The following is a 17,961-nucleotide window of genomic DNA, read 5'->3' as shown; positions in this document are numbered from 1 at the left end:
TTTATTTCCAAGAGTGGCTTAAAATAAACTTCAAATATAAGTTAATTATTCAAATTCACTAATAATTAAAGAAATTCAAATTAAAACAATTGAATCAATTCAATAAGATCAGTCTAAAAAATTGGTAAGTCCTAGTAGTGGCATCTGAAAGTGGGCCATGTCGGGAAGAATAGAAATTGATACTGCCATTTTGGAGCATAATTCAGCAGCTTTTACAATTTAATTTGCATGTATCTTCTATCCATCAAATCCACTTCTCAAATTGTATCCTAAAGAAATAATAACATAATTATATGGTATGTCATGTGTAGATGTTTATTGAAAATTTGTCATAAAGCAAGAAATGGAATAACTACAGCATCACAAAGCAGAAGCTTACTATAAAACTTTAAAAAAAAGATCTCTATGTCCTGATCTGATCTGGATATTTATCCATTATATTTTTCAGTAAAGAAAGCATATTATATGCCTATATTTTTTAATTCAATTTTAAAACTGTATGTTTTTGTGCAATAGTTGTGTCACGATAGCATGGGGAAGGTTGGGAAACATATGCACCAAATGTTGGCCCCTGGAGAAGGGGCAGCAGAGGCAAAAGGGCCAAGTCTGACTTCCTTCTACAGAGGAAAAGAGAGAGCGTGTGTGAGTGTATGTGTGTGTGTCGTATATTTGATCTTTTTAAACTGAAAAAATTGTTGTAACATTTATTGATCATGAGGTAGGTATTCTGAGAGCTTTCCACTTATGAATTCATTTCAGCCTCATGTTAATTTTATGAAACAGCTATGTTATGGTCTCCACTTGAGAAGTGATGAAATTGAAGCACAGAGAGTTTAAGTAATTAACCCAAGGACTCACTGCTAGTTGGTAGCAGAGCCAGGATTTAGAAAGCAGGCAGTCTAGCCCTAGAGTCTTGTGTTCTTTTTTGTTGTTTGTTTTTTAATTTTTTATCAAGGTATGATTGATATACACTCTTATGAAGGTTTCACGTGAAAAAACAACGTGGTTACTACATTTACCCAAATTATCAAGTCCCCACCCATGCCCCAATGCAGTCACTGTCCATCAGTGCAGCAAGTTGCCAGAGATCCACTATGTCCCTTCTCTGTGATACACTGTTCTCCCTGTGATCCCCCACACCATGTGTACTAAACATAATACCCCTCAGTCCCCTTCTCCCTCCCTCCCCACCCACCCTCCCACACCCCTCCCCTTTGGTAACCACCAGTTCATTCTTGGAGTCTCTGAGTCTGCTGCCATTTTGTTCCTTCAGTTTTGCTTCATTGTTATTAGAGTCTTGTGTTCTTAACCACTACACTATACTGGGTATACTGCATGTAATAGAATTGAATGTATACACTGAAGAAATTCAAAGGATGACTTAGAAGTCCTCTTCAAATACAAAATTAGGAAACAAATGAAAGAGAGTAGAAAGGACATTAAGTCTCTTGGGACAGATTTGATATGTCTTAAGCTTATTGCTAAAAATTGTATAAATAGCTAATGAACAGGTAAGGAAATTATGCTACCAATTGCCCATTTTCTACAGTTACAGTAATAAAACTTTAATATTTACTGTGCAGCCATTATTAAATCAGAGGATTACATCCATATCCTGGTTGTTCTGTTTCTTAGGATTTTTTTCTCCTGGCATTGTACATCAGTAAATTATGCCTTTGTCTTTTGTTATGAATTAGGAGTTAAATAAGAGGCAGACTCAAATGGACGTGGAGCATGCAACGCTCCTGCGTCATCATGAATCCATGCAAGAACTGGAGTTCCGCCAGCTCAACACAAGGCAGAAGATGCGCTGTGAGCTCATCAGGTTGCAGCATCAAGCCGAGCTCACTAACCAGCTGGAGCATAACAAACGGAGAGAACGAGAACTAAGGCGAAAGCATGCCATGGAGGTTCGACAACAGCCTAAGAGTCTGAAGGTACCTTTAGCCTAAGCTTCTTGACAAAGGAGAACAGATAAAAGGCATCATGTAAACACTAAAAGTCTAAGCCAGATGTCTGCCATGAAGAAATTGAATAAGCTTTTTTTCTTTTCATTTTAAGCATGTTTGGTTAGTTTTGATGTAGAGGGTCTGTAGCTACAGACTTCTGCTTATGTATTTCTCAGCAGAGTACCAAAAAATGGCCAGAACTTTTTCACTGCAGAAAGTGCCATAAATGAGATTCAAAATTCTTATTTTAAGTGTACGCAAATGTCCAATGTTGATACTACAACTATATATCAACATACTAACCTGTTGTCTTCTCTCTGTTGTTCCAAGTTCTATAGTTTTGGGATCTTATTTCCTCTAAATGTGATTTGTATCCAAAAGAGGCAGTAAGTTCCTGATTAGTACAGAAACCAGTGAATGAAAAATGCCTTTTTTCCCCCTCTCCCTTCATTGTCTATACTCATCCTAAGAGGAATACTGGAATTATCACATTGTTATTCCCATTCTTTCTGTGCTTGGTAGCATAGGTAAGACCAGGGCATGTGTAGTTGGAGTGTATTTTTTTAATTAGCACATCAGAGAGAAGCAAGTTATTATTATATGCCCTCTTGTAGACAAATAAGGAGAGACAAGTGTTGGTAGATGAATTTATTCATAGGAGACAAAATTCAAAAGATGACAAAGTGTATTTATTATAAAGTTAAAGGATTCCCTCTCCTTGTCCTTTAAGCCACCTGGTCCAGTCCCCTCTACCAAAATCAAACAGAGTTAACAATTCCAAGGAATTTTCAAATTTTATAACTTGTAATAAATATGTGAAGTATAATCACATGCATCTTAATAAACATAAAACTGAAACAACCCACTATATATGTTGTCATCCATAGTAGTACCTCAACTAATCTGTATGTCTGCACATTTTAAACTTTTATTTACATCCAATAAGGCCCAGGTCCCACAGTATCTCCTTTACCCACTTTTTCAAACTCTTTGACAATTTAATTGTCAACTATCATGTAACAACACTTACCTGAATAACTGTCCTGAAGTGAAGTGAACTTCACTCACAGAAGTAATCTCTGTCAAAACCAGAAGCTAAATCAGAGGTATCTCTGGTTCCTATTCAGCTCCATTCATACAGGCTGTCCTGAACAAAATACAGAAGCAAAGCTAAGATTCACCCTTTCCTTGTGAATCTAAGTAAAATTTTACTTTGCTGTATCTTCAAAACAGCTAATGAACATCGTTTACAGAGTAGCTCATATGTTGACTACCCACATAACCATCATTAGTTAATGCTTATGGAAATCAGAATTCTTAATGATTTTCCAGATTTATTTTGTCTTTGTAGTAGCTACACAGTAGAGTTTCCCACCAAAAGGTATTTAAAGCATGTCTATAAAATTAATTACAATTTTAAAGTGAGCAGCACCCAGAAGTAAACCATACTGAAAGTTTGTTGGTTTTCTTTGGTCAGACCACAAATCTGATATGACTTCATTTCTCTGTGGCTTGAAATAGGTTAGTTGTTTGCTGTTTAACCCTTCCTTTTTTTTCCCCTGTTGTTGCAGCCTTCTAAGTTTGAAAGCTTGTATACTAGTCTTATTCTCACAGATACTATTAAAAAATCAAGGGAAAAAATAATGTTTCACAAACATAGTCAGACCTTGGATAGAAAGCTTCCCTCTCATGATACATAAGCTCAAGATTTTGATAAAAGAAATTGTTCTGTTACTTTAGTGGGAAAGAAAATCACCATGTTCCTCTTAGTTGTATATATCTATCTACTTGCACAATTTGAACAAAACACTCTTTTTTTAAATTAAGGTGTCATTGATAAACAATCTTATGAAGGTTTCACACGAGCACATTGTGGTTTCAAAATTCACTCACACTATCAATCCCTCCCACCCCATTGCAGTCACTGCCCATCAGCAGAATAAGACACTACAGAGTCATTACTTGTCTTCTCAGTGCTGTACTGCCTTCCCCATGACCCACCTATATTGTGAGTGCTAATTATAGTGCCCTTTAATCCCCTTCTCCCTCCCTCCCCACCCATGATCCCCAATCCCTTCCCTTTGGTAACCCTAGGCCCTTTGTGGAGAAAACAGACTCTATTTTAACACCAGGTCATTTCATTTATGTAAGTAACAGTTGCAATTTTTTTAGGTAAATTTTTATTTACTAAGTAATAGCTCAACTGCAATAGTGGCAACTATTCCAGCTTTCTCCAAGACTTTAAGGGAGGACTTCAGTGTGCACACTTAGATAAGCTGACAGTATTTGTAGACATTGGGCACCATTTCTGTGGAATGACTTGGGTAAACACCTATTGTCTATCTGCCATTTCTTCATCTGCCATCAGGTGATGTTTTGTCAGTATTAAGGGACTAAGAAACAACTGGAACATATTTATTCTGCTTTCACTTGAATGAAACATTGAGGGATATAGTTTATTCTTGGTATAAGTATTAATCTTGTTGAAAAAAATTTCAGGGCATTCCTTTTTGTCATTAGCTAGTGATATGGAGTGACTATAGTTTTCTTGGCAAAATATTTGAATATTTAAGTTTTTTAAAGAATGGAGTCTATTACACAAAGTCTGAAGAGAATTCTAAATTTCATTGTTCCACTCCTAACTTGGGGGAATTTTACTAACCAAGGGCAGTATTCAAGAGCAGTGCTAAGACAACTAAACCAAGAGTTTGTCTTTCTAGCTAGACATTTCTTGACCCTTCACAGAATAAAGGTATATGACTATAACTTAGTACCTCAATTGGTGTAAAATGCAGAAAAGGATATATATTTGATTTTGTAGTACTGGAGCAAAGAGTGTGAACTAGTTCCTTGACAAGAGTGTTTGGTCATACATGCATTTGCACACTTACTCAACCATTCAATATCTGGCAGTATATATATTGAGGGAAATAATTTTGACTATAGGTTCTGCCTTTGTGTAGTAAATGAGTGTTATTACTTGTAGGCTTGATGGGTATACCTTATAAAATATATCTCATCTTACTAAGTTTTGTTAAAACTTGAGTTCATAGAATAATTAACCTGTGATTTAAAGCCAAAGTTATTCTGTTTCTGAACTCAAATTATTTTATCTCAAAACTGTTTATGTAGTTCATGTCTGTTATCATTACCGCAAGAAGGGTTGTTGTCCCTTCCCTTGCCTCATAACTTTTCTTTGACGTTTGAAAGATTAGTTAACTTACAGGTTTTTGCTCATGGTGCTAAAGAGTAAACCCTTATGAAGTAGTTTCTACCTAGTTTAGTATCTTAAGGAAAAGACAATTGTAATAACCGTATCAGTCAGTTACTAGTACCCTACTTTTATGAGGTCCATCACAGACTATATTTACAGTTGAGATTGTCATTAAAAGAAATTGGAGCAAAATGTCTTAGACAAGGAACAGAGTAAATATACTTATTTTCTGCTTCAGGGATCTGATAAAATATTGACTGTCCAGTAAAATTATTTTACATCTACTAAGTGCATGAAAAGAAATATAATTTTCTGCCATCAATATATACACAGTAATCAAAGGTAATTTTAATATTTACTCAGGTCACTAAATTAAAAACAAAATAAGTATTGCCTGAAGTCCTATGATAAATGAAGTTCTTGGTATTCTTATGTTTTAGACTTTGTTATAAAATTGCATGGAATCCAATGGTTTGATCCAAGTATAGAGGTACCTGCGACCTTATGATCTGAGTTTTTGTTTCCTCTTCTTTTCGATTCTAGCCTTTTCATGTAAGCATAAGCTATACCAAATGCCATATGTTAAAAATTATATGTCTGTTTCTTTTCATTGCAGTCTAAAAAGCTCCAAATCAAAAAGCAGTTCCAGGACACCTGCAAAATCCAAACCAGACAGTACAAAGCTTTAAGAAATCACTTACGGGAATTTACACCAAAGAGTGAGCGCAAAGCTGCTCTGAAACGGCTCGAGAAGGAGCAGACCCGGAAGTTAGCCATCTTAGCTGAGCAGTGTGACCACAGCATTCGTGAAATGCTCTCCACACAAGCCATAAGTTTATTTTACTTAGGCAAAACAAATATAGGGCCCCTTTCCTTCCACCACATTAATAAAATCCCAACAATTAAAATATTAAGGTGGAAATGAAAACTGCTACACCTTGGGAAATAGTGCTGCTGGTCCATATCCTTCTTGTTCTCAGCATTGCTTGGAAATATGCATGATGTATATATAATTCTCTTTGATACACTTGGACATGAGGTTCTACATAGGCTCTCTGCGGGTGCCTTGCAGGGGTTTAGTACACACACCAACAGCGTATCAAGATTGGAGAAGCAGCTTTGTTAAGCAGTGTTCGAAAAGTAGTACTTGATTGGGAATCCAGGTGGTTCCATTTGAGTGCAGACACAAAATATTTGCTATGTAAGTTTACAGACGTTTTCTTAATGGGCCAGATAGTAAATATTTTAGGCTTTGTGGGCCAGGAGGAAATATTGAGGTTATTATGTGGGTATTTACATTGCCATTTAAAATGTGCCATTTCAGAATGTAAAAACCATTCCTAATTAGTGGGCTGTTGAAAAACAAAAATAAAAAATCAGGTAGCTGTTCAGATTTGGCCCATAAGCTGTAGCATGCTTGTCCCTGTTCTATAGTTATTTCCACTGGAGAGAAAAGATTCAGAGTCTTATATCAATCAGATTCGATATTTTTCTTTAAAAAAATGATTATTTAGGCATCATCCAAAAAGCTTATGATAGCTTTATCCTTATAATGCCATCATTGGTGCTATGTTTTCCTTTTTCAGAGATGTTTACTGCAAGATGTAAGAGAGAACAGCTGTGCTCTATGGAAGAGTAGTCTGTCTTAACTTACACCTCCTCCTTTCCAGAGGTCATGAGAAGATAGCTCACAGGAGGATATATCTGTTTTCTTTCTCTTTCAGCTGCGTTTGGATGAAGCACAGAAGGCGGAGTGCCAGGTTTTGAAACTGCAGCTGCAGCAGGAACTGGAGCTGTTGAATTCATATCACAGCAAAATCAAGATGCAGGCTGAGGCACAAGATGATCGAGAGCTTCGGGAGCTTCAACAGAGGGTCTCCTACCGCAGGGCACTCATAGAACAACAGGTATAAGTAATAGAAAAAATAAAAAAGTAATTGTGGTGGGGGCAGAGCCAAGATGGCAGCATGAGTAGAGCAGTGGAAATCTCCTCCCAAAACCATATGTATATATATATATATACATGTAATGTATCTACAATTACATGAAGAACATTATGTTTACTAGGATCCCCCCTTCACCAAGTCCCCCCCACTTACCCCTTCACAGTCACTGTCCATCAGCGTAGTAAGATGCTGTAAAATCACTACTTGTCTTCTTTGTGTTGTAGAGCCCGCCCTGTATGCCCCCCATATTATACATGCTAATTGGAATGCTCCCTTTCTTTTCCCCGCCCTTACCCCTCCATTCCCACCCATCCTCCCCAGTCCCTTTCCCTTCGGTAACTGTTAGTCCATTTGTGGGTTCTGTGATTCTGCTGCTGTTTTGTTCCTTCAGTTTTTCTTTGTTCTTATACTCCACATATGAGTGAAATCATTTGGTACTTGTCTTTCTCGGCCTGGCTTATTTCACTGAGCATAATACCCTCTAGCTCCATCCATGTTGTTGCAAATGGTAGGATTTGTTTTCTTCTTATGGCTGAGTAATATTCCATTGTGTATATGTACCACATCTTCTTTATACATTCATCTACTGATGGACTCTTAGGTTGCTTCCATTTCTTGGCTATTGTAAATAGTGTTGCGATAAACATAGGCGTGCATCTGTCTTTTTCAAACTGGAGTGCTGCATTCTTAGGGTAAATTCCTAGGAGTGGAATTCCTGGGTCAAATGGTATTTCTATTTTAAGCATTTCGAGGAACCTCCATACTGCTTTCCACAATGGTTGAACTAATTTACATTCCCACTAGCAGTGTAGGAGGGTTCCCCTTTCTCCACAACCTCGCCAACATTTGTTGCTGTTTGTCTTTTGGATGGTGGCCATCCTTACTGGTGTGAGGTGATATCTCATTATGGTTTTAATTTGCATTTCTCTGATGACTAGCGATGTGGAGCATCTTTTCATGTTCCTGTTGGCCATCTGAATTTCTTCTTTGGAGAACTGTCTGCTCAGATCCTGTGCCTATTTTTTAATTGTATTATTTGCCTTTTGTTTGTTGAGGTATGTGAACTCTTTATATATTTTGGATGTCAATCCTTCACTCTTCTTCCCCTATAGAGTGAATTACTCCATCCCTTTGTATTTCTGCTTCACCTTATAGATCTGTTATTACATCTGATCATATCATGTGGTAGTTTTTTATTTGCATGTATTTCCATGCTAAATTGTGTTTTCTTTAAAGGGCACTTTAAAAAATGACATATAAGAGGCGACTTGGTAATATGGGTGAACGTTGTAACCACAATGTTGCTCATGTGAAACCTTCATAAGATAAGTAAAAAAAATACATAAAAAATTAAACATATCTGTTGAGCTAGATTTCTGTAGAGAACAATGACTATTGGTTTAAGTCCTCAAATATCTTGAAACCTAATTGAACATTTATTTACAAATACTCTTTATTTCCTATTTTTATAAAACTTTGTATCATGGAAATTTTCAAACATACACAAAAATATTAGTGAAATTATTAAGAATTAGTACAATGAAGTCCCCAAATACTCATTACCCAACTTCAACAGTTACCAGTATCTTGCTAATATTTCATCTGTTTCCCCACTCCACATGCAGCTTTTTAGAGGAGCAGAAGATGGGGCAGAGTATCTGAAATATTTTAAAGTGAATCCCAGCATAGAATCATTTCACTCCAAACACAGATAAGGAAATAAGGACTCTTTTACTTTAACATAGTCATAATTCCATTGTGTTAACTAACAAAATTATAACAAATGTTTAAGATTACCTAATACTCAGTCCATACTTAAATTTCCCTTTGTATCTAAAAAATGTCTTCTTGGTTTATTTAGACTGGGGCCCAAACACAGCCTAGACATTGCATTTGATTGTCTTTTAAGCCGTTTGGTTTCTTCTGCCCTTTCTTGTATTATTGTCGACTGGGTCATTTGCTTTGTAGGAATTCTCACCTTTGGATTTGGCTGATTGATTCTAACCTCATGGTGTCATTTAATGCATTCCTCTTTACATTATATTTCCTGTAAACTGGTAATTAGATCTAGGACATGATTATATTAAAAAATTTTTTCCTTTTAAAAATTTTTGTGAGGAATTTTCATAAGGGTTACTGTGTTACACTTCCTTTTGCATCACATCAAAAGCTATATAATGTCTAGTCGTCCCACTTTGAAGTGATACTTGATGAGTGGGTTCAGGTATTCTCATTCATTAACAAGTTCTCCATCAACTTCTTCCCATTGTCATTGACTTTATTATGTATTTTTTCACATTAAAAAAAATTTATAGTCAGCTATATGTATTTGTAAGCCTGTGAGTTGTCCAGAACTTATTGTGGTGGCTACCCAACCACTAATTTCTAAGTACATAGAGTGTCCTAACTTTCTAATAGAAACTTTATAGTTTTTGTTTGTTCAGTGCATTCACTTACACTCTTAATCACTTAATGCTCTGATCTGTGTGGAATATGGTATCAGATGAGGTTCCATTTTTATTTTCTTCCAGGTGGTTGGCCACTTGTGCCTGTGTTGTTTTTCCCATTAAATTAAATAGTGCTTTTGTCCTGCATTAAAAACCTACAAACTTCATTCTGTTTCTGTTTTACTAATTGCTGGTTCCTACACCAATACCATATTTATTTTATTAGAGTGACATAACGGTATGTCTAATAAGGCTAGATTCTCCTTACACATTTTCTTTTTCATTCTTTTTACCTAATGGATTTAGTAGCCATTGATGATAATTGCCTTGATTTAGTATTTTAATAGAGGTTATTACCTTTGCTTTTAAGAACTTGATTTTATACATTTTAGCAATATGTTATATATGATCCCTACAGTACATCTTTTTGATTTTTAAATGTACATCCTTTAAAATAGCCTGAGTAGACATTTTATGATTCACTTTAAACCACAATAATTATTGCTTCTGTAGCTTATAGATTTTTTTTTTAAGTAAATGAGCTTTCTTTTTGCTTCCCCCCCCCCAAACCACAACAGATAGAAGAAGAGGTACTGACGTTTCAGGATGAATCTACGGAACGAATACAGAGCCTGCTGGAGCGTCGAGCAATACAAATGAAAGCTTTCAAGTCCGAAAGCAAAAGACTAGGTTTTAGTAACCTTGCCCCTGACGCATTCAGCCACAGCTCCTCCAGAGCTTCTGATTGGCCCCACAATCCAACTGGGTGTCCAGGACCTCACTCAGGGCCTCCCATAGGTGGCCCACCACAAGCCTGCGACCATCCAGTGCAAGGTGGGCCCCCAGTCATGGAGGTCACCATTCCACGCCAATGCATTGGGTACCCCGAGGTAGCAGTATGGGAGTTGGTAATGGCCCTCAGGCTCTGAGGTGGACAGCTGCTGGGGGATGGACCGAACAGGGCATGAGCAGAAGCACAAGCGTCACTTCACAAATATTCAGTGGGTCACACGTGTCTTACACGTAACTTAATAACTGAGAATGGCAGTTCCGCTGAGCTGGCTGCCACTACAGACATCATCCCAGCAGCCTCCTCACTTGGGTACTATCGTGTGGAAACTGAGTGCATATGGTATATTTTATTCATTTTTGTAAAGCGTTTTGTTTTGTGTTTACTAATTGGGATGTCATAGTATTTAGCTGTTGGGTTTTGTGTTTTTTGTTTTTAACTTGGGGAAATTTTATGAAAAGGGGAATTGGTGTGTATGTGTATTTATCAAATATGCAAGCGCGCGCGCACACACACACACACACACACACACACACACACACACACACAAAATGCATGTAGGAAAAAGAAACTGGTTAGATAGGGTATTTTCTGAAAACTGCAAAAACCGAATTCAGCAGTGGCTTGAGTCATCATCACCTTTGGGCAACTCTATCCTAAGAAGTTTGTGAAAAGATCTAAAGCCTTTCTCCATATACCCCACCCAGGTTCTTATGAGCCACTCACAGCAGGCAGCATATGCTTAAGCAAGTTATTATGGAAACACCTGTATCCCCTCACCAATGTACTTTGTTTATTAAATAAATGTATTTTGTCTGACTTTTATTTATTAAACTGGCCTCGTTTGAAGTAGAAAAAAATGTAGAAATCCGTGAACACTAAAGGGTTGCATTGACTTTTTCAGAGAGAAGACAACGTAATTCTTTTTCTCAATGCTGCAAGTTTGTCAGTGATTTTTTTTTCTTTTTGGTCCATTCAATTGTGCCTTCTTTGAGGCATGGTGCGATGGAGGTGCTTCAGGGTGTCACAAGTTTTGTGGGAATTGCTTCACAGCACTGATCTGGGTCCTCATCTTCAGACCCATCAATACTAGTTGAGACCTTAACCACAGCTTCTCTGACCATGATTCAAAAGAAATAGGAAAACAGGTGGTTTCTGGCTGGAACAAATGAACCAGTGTGAGACTCATCAGCCATCTTATGGTTCTCAGAGTGTGTGTGTCTGTGTGTGGGGAGTGTACAGTGGGCAGCCCAGGGCCCAGCCTGAGAACCTCAGATGCCCATCTTCCAGGCCCTTCCCAACTTTGCAATGGAATTAATAACTGGGACTTCTGCCTTTGTAAGAAGTGGAGAATAGATTCGGATCAGAAAGTAGATGCCATTTCATCATAGAGGTCTTTAATAGACTCGGAGAACAGGATCTAGCTGCTTTGACTGTTTCATTATATTCTAACAGACCAAATTAAGGTCTATTCACAGTCCCAGTCTTTTCATAGGGCACCCAGATAGGTACAACTTCTCAATTTTATCTCTGCAAACTAGTAAGTCATACACATGAAATAACTTTCCCAAGGTCATGAGTCAGATGAAGTAGAAACTAGAAGCCACATCTCCAAACTACCTCAGTGCTCTGTCCCCCACACAGGTTACTAATTGCCCTCTGGAAAATATCTCTACGTAGGTACCATTGATAATCAGGGAATTTTGAGCTTGCTGGCAAATTATTAGCCCGGAGCAGGAGGCCAGGTTGTTGATTAAACAGAGCCTCTACTGGTTAATGTTGGGCACAGAGGCTAGATCTACAGAGGCAGCACCTAGAGGACGGAGGGCGGACAGGGGGGCTCTGCCAGCTCCACAGGCGGGCGAGCATAGCTCAGCACACAGAGAGCTTCACGGGACAGACAGAACATTTCTTTCTGGACATTCAAAAAATAATGACATGCCATCATTGCAGGGAATCTAATTTATATATTATTCAGAGGCAAATGAGTTGGAGAGTGATTTTTCTTCAGCCACCCTAGTGATAAACACTAGGGCAAGGTACTCTCTGATTACACAGGATGGCTGACAGGCTAGAGATGTTTATTTTTGATGCGTTGGTGTCTTTTATTGTTTGTTTTCATGAAATTCCACTTTTCAAACTTTTAGCTCTTCCTGGACACTTTAGAGCATGATTACTGGCTATTTTAAAACATCCTCTGGTCACTTTAGCAGAGTTATTTTAATTAAAACCATTATGTCATCTCCCAACTCCCAGGATCTGGATCAGGTCTGTGATCTGATCTTCAAGCCCATAAATCAACCAGACAATTTAATGGCCTGATCCAAACCAGGATGTGTGGATCGGTCTGTACAACACTTTATTTTACTGTGATCTTTAGGATTATTCCTCATAAAACCAGTTACTGAGTGGCCAGATCCAGGAAGAAGGTTTCTCTGTATCTACATGGATGGCCTTTCAAAAGATTGAGCAGAAAAAGCATGGTAATGTGAAACATTCATAAATTAGCAAGTCAGTGCCAGCCAACCTCTTGGAACTTTTGTTTTCTCTGGAGAGGGAGAGGCTAATGGTAGTGTCTGAAAAGAGGACAAATAACCAGAAAATAACCAGAAAATACCTAACAGATGAGATCTATATATTTCCACTTCAAGAAAGCCCACATCTCAGAAGAAAAAATAGCTCTGGCCAGGGTTCTCTGGAGTAATCCCCTGAAATGGTACTGGAGGGAGGGGGTAGGGTGCCTGAGAGCCTGGCTCCCCGAGACCCTGTCTAGCAGACCCTGTGTGCAAGGACTTCCCATTCCTAAACTCATCCTTAGGATCTCCGGTGAGGCTTGGGGTCCTAGGCTGAATCCCCAGATCAATACCATTCCTGGTTGAGACTTTCAGAACCTGTCTGGAAGACTGGGTCTTGGTATTCCAGACACCGAAATTCATACTCTCTTCCTTGTAACCACCACCAACCCTGTCTCAGGCCTCTGCCACCTTTCTGACACACGCCAGATGGATGCAGCCATGCAGCTCTGTGAGCACACTTCCACTGAGGTGGCATGAAATCAGCAGAGTGCCACAACAGCGGACTGAAATGAGGGAAGTTGGACCAAGATGCAAACATCCTGTCCTTGCTCAAGGAGGGACTCCTTGAGGTCTGGGTCACAGAGCCTGTTATTTTATAGGGGACAGAACTGCCCCACAACACACAAAAACTCATCTCTGTAGTCACTGTTAGTGAGAGCATTTTCCTCTGAGTACCATGCTGCATTTCCTTGGTTTATGTGGTCGGTGACCAGAGACAGTGGCTGGAATGCCCAGCTGCTGACCAGGATGAGCTGCAATGTGTGGAGCAGGGTCAGGGCAGGAGTTCTACTCAGGATGGTGAGCACCCATTTTCTGGAAGTCTTGTCTCTTTCCACACACCAGTTTCAGACAGAAGGGGCTGAATGAGTGGCACAGAGCTGGACTTGCTTGGCCCACGAAGTCCTGACCGGCTTTTCAGGATGGAGCAGTGCCCAGCTCTGTCCTTCCCTGCAGCACTGAATGGTTCTCAGGCAGTCTCTCACCTTGTATATGATCGCTTCCAACTAAAGATCTCCTCCAAATTGGAAGAGGGAGAGGCCTCCCGCTTCTGGAGGAGTCCCCAGCGCCGCCGCCCCCCTAGGAATGAGGCTCGGTGCCTACTCAGCGCTTTCATCCTCTCTTCCATTCGGAAGAACTCAGTCAAGGCCCGGAAGTACTCCAAGATGACCTCGTGGCTCCAAGCTGGCAAGGGCTCCTGGCGCAGGAAGCCACAGTGGCCTCCATGGTGGCTGAGCAGGAGGAAGAAGTAGGGGTTGCTGTGAAAGAGTTCGGTGGGCAGGAAGCTGTCTGGGGGCCCGCACACTGGGTCATCAGCACTGCAGATACACAGCACGGGCACCGCTGCCTCGTCCACGTCCCGGAGGGGGTCATTGTGGTCCCAGTAGGTGTCCCAGCTGATGGGGAAACTCTTGGTGTGGCAGAAGAGGATCTCCTCAAACTCTTGCAGGGAGCGGCTCCTGAACAGCTTGTGGGTGTCCACTGTGTCCTCCAGGGCCGTGGTGTACCTGGCAGTTAGAAGTTGAATGGGGAAGGTAGGAAAGAGAGGAACAGGTTAGAAACCAATGGACAGCAGAAGTTACAGAGTGGCAGCTCACAGTCCAGGTTCTAGCCACAGAAGCTTTCTTTGGTCATGTAGTGTTTTTAAAACTTCCATTTCATTTCATCATTTAAAATCAGGAAATTTCACACAATTATGCAGCTTATTGAGCTTCCCAAGGGAAATGAGAAGATCTGGCAACATGGGTTGGCATTCCATAGGGAACCAATCAGCACATTCCTCCCTCCTTCTTATGTCACTGTTCTTAGCAGGCCTGTCATTCAAGGCCATACCTGCCAGGACCCGGGGAAGCATTTGGCTTTACAGCTGCTGAGCTACAGTGACAGGAGGTTGTAAGCTCCCGACCTTAATTTCTGACCTTCTGTAGGGAATTTGGTATGAAGGGTCAGCAACTGAGCACCTTCTCGAAGAACAAACTCACTATTCAAACCAGTCGGTGACATCCCCACTTCATTAACATTTTTAGATTGCATTTGCTTCTCTGTTTAAAAGTTGATATGCTGTCCAAATGATGGTGAATGAGTATGACTTGATCAGTGGGGCAGGTATTCCTAGAGAGGGCAGGGTGGCAGAGAAAGTGACTGGGAGTATAGTTAATCTACAGAGTAAGTTCCCAAATGAGAGCCTGAGAGCAAATGCTCTCGGGAGGAGGGATATCTTCGCTATTTCCACCTCCTGGCATCCTGACAAGGATGAATTAGCCAGTTAATTTGGATGTGTGTCTCCTGCAAACACTCAAAGAGGCTTGAACTGAGTTTTCAATCCCAAACTTCCATGGGCAGGGCAACTCCTAAAGGTCCAGGTGTCCTCTCCACTTTCCTCACCTTATCCTCCAGCAGGTGCCTGGGGTCAGCGCTGGTGGTGGTTTTTGGGGGATGGAAACTGGCAATTAAGCCATTTGGGAGCACCTTGCCCCAGGACCGTTCTGTGGCTCTGGGCTGTCATGGCAGCAGTTTGGGCTCTTGTTGAGCTTAGGTTTGACCTTCACAGAAGAGGAGGTAAAACGGAGCAGGGAAAGAAAGAGAAATCACTATTGCCACCATTTACTCTGCACCTACCCAGTGCCAGCTACCCACCTCCCACATTTGTCATTTCATGCTTATAATCACCTTAGGAGGTAGTTGTTATTAACTCCACTTAACTGAAGAAGGAAGTGAGGCTCAAAAGGGTTTTAGCTAACTTGCTGCAAATTCAGGACTTGAACTCAAGTAGGTCTGGCCCCACATCCCAGGTCTTTCTGCCACACCACACTGTTGCCAGTAACGTCAATGACCTCTTTCGGCCGTCTCGTAGGAAAGCAACAGTGTAAGCTCCGGCTTGGGTATTTGTTGTGGAAAGGTTGTGACTCAGGACTTTTCAGTGGAAGTGTTTCACTCATCACTCTGGTGGTAGATTGTTCTCTTTTTGGACTTAAAAAAAATGTTATGTTTAAATGTTCTTTACAATTTTGCATTTAATATTGAGTATATACCTAGGAATATGCAAGAGATTCATCAGGTCTAAATAATTTTAATAAATCAGATACCACTGAATTTTTTATTCTTGTCTCCTCCTGACTCAGAGACTATAAGGGAACATTCTGGATCAATTGTAATTGTTTCCAGAGCCCTCTTTGCTGATTTGACAAGCGATGGACTAAGTGGTAAATGTCAGGCGCTGCCTCTGCTGTGTGTAGGGCAGGTGCTCAGGTTGCTAGGACACGGTGGGGCTGCAGTGAGGCCAGGGGGGCCCCTGGGCAGAAGTCCCTGCTCCAGCTCAATGATGCTGATTGAGCCTGTCTATGGCTCTTAACTCTGCTTCCCTGGTTCTGTCCAGACTAAAGGGTTTGAGCAGCTTCTGAAATTGTGTGAGAAGGATTTTGCCCAGATCACCCTAAACCCATTTGATTCAATACCAGGCAGAGCTGTTTCTCCGTCAGCCCAAGACCTGTATGTCCCCTTCAGCTGTCTGCGGACTCTGTTACCCACCTGCTGAGGGTTATCTTCTGGTGGAGTAGAAAGCCCCACTCGTAGGGCCAGGGCAGGCCTGCCTCAAACCACTCGCGGCAGCGCAGTACCGGCGAGATGCAGGCTGCGCCCGTCACGTAGCTAGAGGAGCCGCACTCGCCCAGGTAGGACAGCAGCAACGCCGAGCCTGAGCCCTCGCTCACCGCGAACAGAGGGGCCGCCGGGTGTCGGAAGCGGATGTAAGTGACCGCCTCCTTGAGGTCGGACGGGTCCCCGAAAGGCTGCAGCCGGGGGCTGACCAGCGGGCAGCCGTGGTGGCCGCGGCGGTGGAAGATGACCGGGTAGTAGCCGCGCTCCAGGGCGAGCAGGCAGAGGCCAAGCACGTTGCGGGTGAGGCGCCCCCACGCATTGGGGATCACCAGCAGCACCGCCGGAAAGCCCCCGGCGTTGGCAACCCGGCGGCCCCGGGCGCAAGGTCCCACAACCCAGTCCAGGGCCACCAGCCCGTCGTCCGCCAACTGCAGGTACTCCCGCGCCAGCTCAGGCCCCGGTCCCACCGGCAGCACGAAGTGACAGAGGGTCTGCAGGTGGGGCCCGGAGAGCCAAGAGCGCGGGCCCGGCTCCAGCGCTGCCGAGCGTCGCAAGGCGCGCAGCAGGCACTGAGCAAGCGCCGACGGCTTACAGAGGAGCCTGCACCCCCCGGGCAGCGGCTCACACCCGTCACTGAACTGGTCCGCGGGGCCTCTGCCGTCCGCCTCTTCCTCAGTGTCCCAGCCCCGGGTTCCCGGCAGGGCCCTAGCTCCGACGGCGCGCCTCCCGAAGCTCCGCAGCCTCTCTGCGAGCAGGCCCAGCAGGGCGAGCGCGGCCAGGAGCAAGGCGAGGGCGGCGCCCCACGGCGGCATGGCGAGGCAGGAGAGCCCCTGGCTGGTGTCGGATGGCTGGAGGCAGGCGGCGGGGCCGTCCCCTCGGCAAGCTCCCTGCTCTGCCCGCAGCTCCGCCCGGCTGCGGGCGGATAGGCCCTTCCGCGCGGGGGGGCACGCTCCGGATTGGCCGCGGCCACGCAGAGGCAGCCAGTTCGGGCCCGGCTCCCCTCATCCGCCCCCCACTCCCGCCCCCGGCCCTTTGTACAGCGATTGCGACAAGCAGGAGCAGAAGGCGAAATGAGCACAGGCCACGGAGAAGGAGCGGGGACGCGCCAGCGAGCCGGGAGGGAGTGGGAAGGGCAGACGAGCCGAGGAGTGGAGTGTTGACGGCAGAAGAGCAGGAAGACTTGGAAACCGAGGCTTGGGGTACGGGGATGAGCATCAAGAGTCCCCTGCTCCCGCCCTCTCGCCCTGTGCGGTGTGCTGCAGCCGGGGAGGCCTTGCGTTGCTGCGCCCTCAGGAGCAGCTGTTGAAAAGTAGCAAAAGGGAGAAGTGAATAAACCGCATATCCGTGTGCGGGTTCCCTGGCTCCCGCCGGGCGACTGCAGCTGCAGCCGGAGCCACCAACTGCGCCTCCCTCCTCGGGCTCGGCCGTGATCTCTGACCTACAGG

The 17,961-nt window shown here is 42.7% G+C and overlaps 2 protein-coding genes across 2 annotated transcripts in view; one reads left to right on the top strand and one right to left on the bottom strand.

Moving 5' to 3' along the window:
* LOC140848613 (serine/threonine-protein kinase TAO1-like) overlaps window positions 1-12,516 on the top strand; it is a 40,809-nt gene extending 28,293 nt beyond the window's left edge. The window contains 5 exon segments of the mRNA XM_073232878.1: window positions 1,698-1,937; window positions 5,780-5,991; window positions 6,887-7,070; window positions 10,135-10,395; window positions 10,398-12,516. Coding sequence (XP_073088979.1) covers window positions 1,698-1,937; window positions 5,780-5,991; window positions 6,887-7,070; window positions 10,135-10,395; window positions 10,398-10,583 — 1,083 coding nt within the window. The 3' untranslated portion in view covers window positions 10,584-12,516.
* Window positions 12,517-12,655: 139 nt separating this feature from the next.
* ABHD15 (abhydrolase domain containing 15) lies at window positions 12,656-17,381 on the bottom strand. The gene is made up of 2 exons (XM_017675450.3): window positions 16,448-17,381; window positions 12,656-14,427 (listed from the first exon to the last, which is right to left on the bottom strand). The coding sequence occupies exons 1-2, from the start codon at window positions 17,326-17,328 to the stop codon at window positions 13,902-13,904; spliced, it is 1,407 nt and encodes a 468-aa protein (XP_017530939.1). The 5' UTR covers window positions 17,329-17,381; the 3' UTR covers window positions 12,656-13,901.
* Between the last annotated feature and the right edge of the window lie 580 nt (window positions 17,382-17,961).

This window comes from Manis javanica, chromosome 4 (genome assembly GCF_040802235.1).
Source record: "Manis javanica isolate MJ-LG chromosome 4, MJ_LKY, whole genome shotgun sequence".
Lineage (NCBI taxonomy): Eukaryota > Metazoa > Chordata > Mammalia > Pholidota > Manidae > Manis > Manis javanica.
Note: the sequence above shows the minus strand (reverse complement) of the source record. Positions and strands in the feature narration are given on the sequence as shown.

Bases quoted from the DNA above. Each gene is read 5' to 3' on its own strand.
- ABHD15 (XM_017675450.3), bottom strand. From the start codon at position 17,328: ATGCCGCCGTGGGGCGCCGCCCTCGCCTTGCTCCTGGCCGCGCTCGCC. The intron at 14,428-16,447 runs GTGGGTAACAGA...TCTAACTGCCAG, and splicing joins CAGAAGATAACCCTCAGCAG to GTACACCACGGCCCTGGAGG.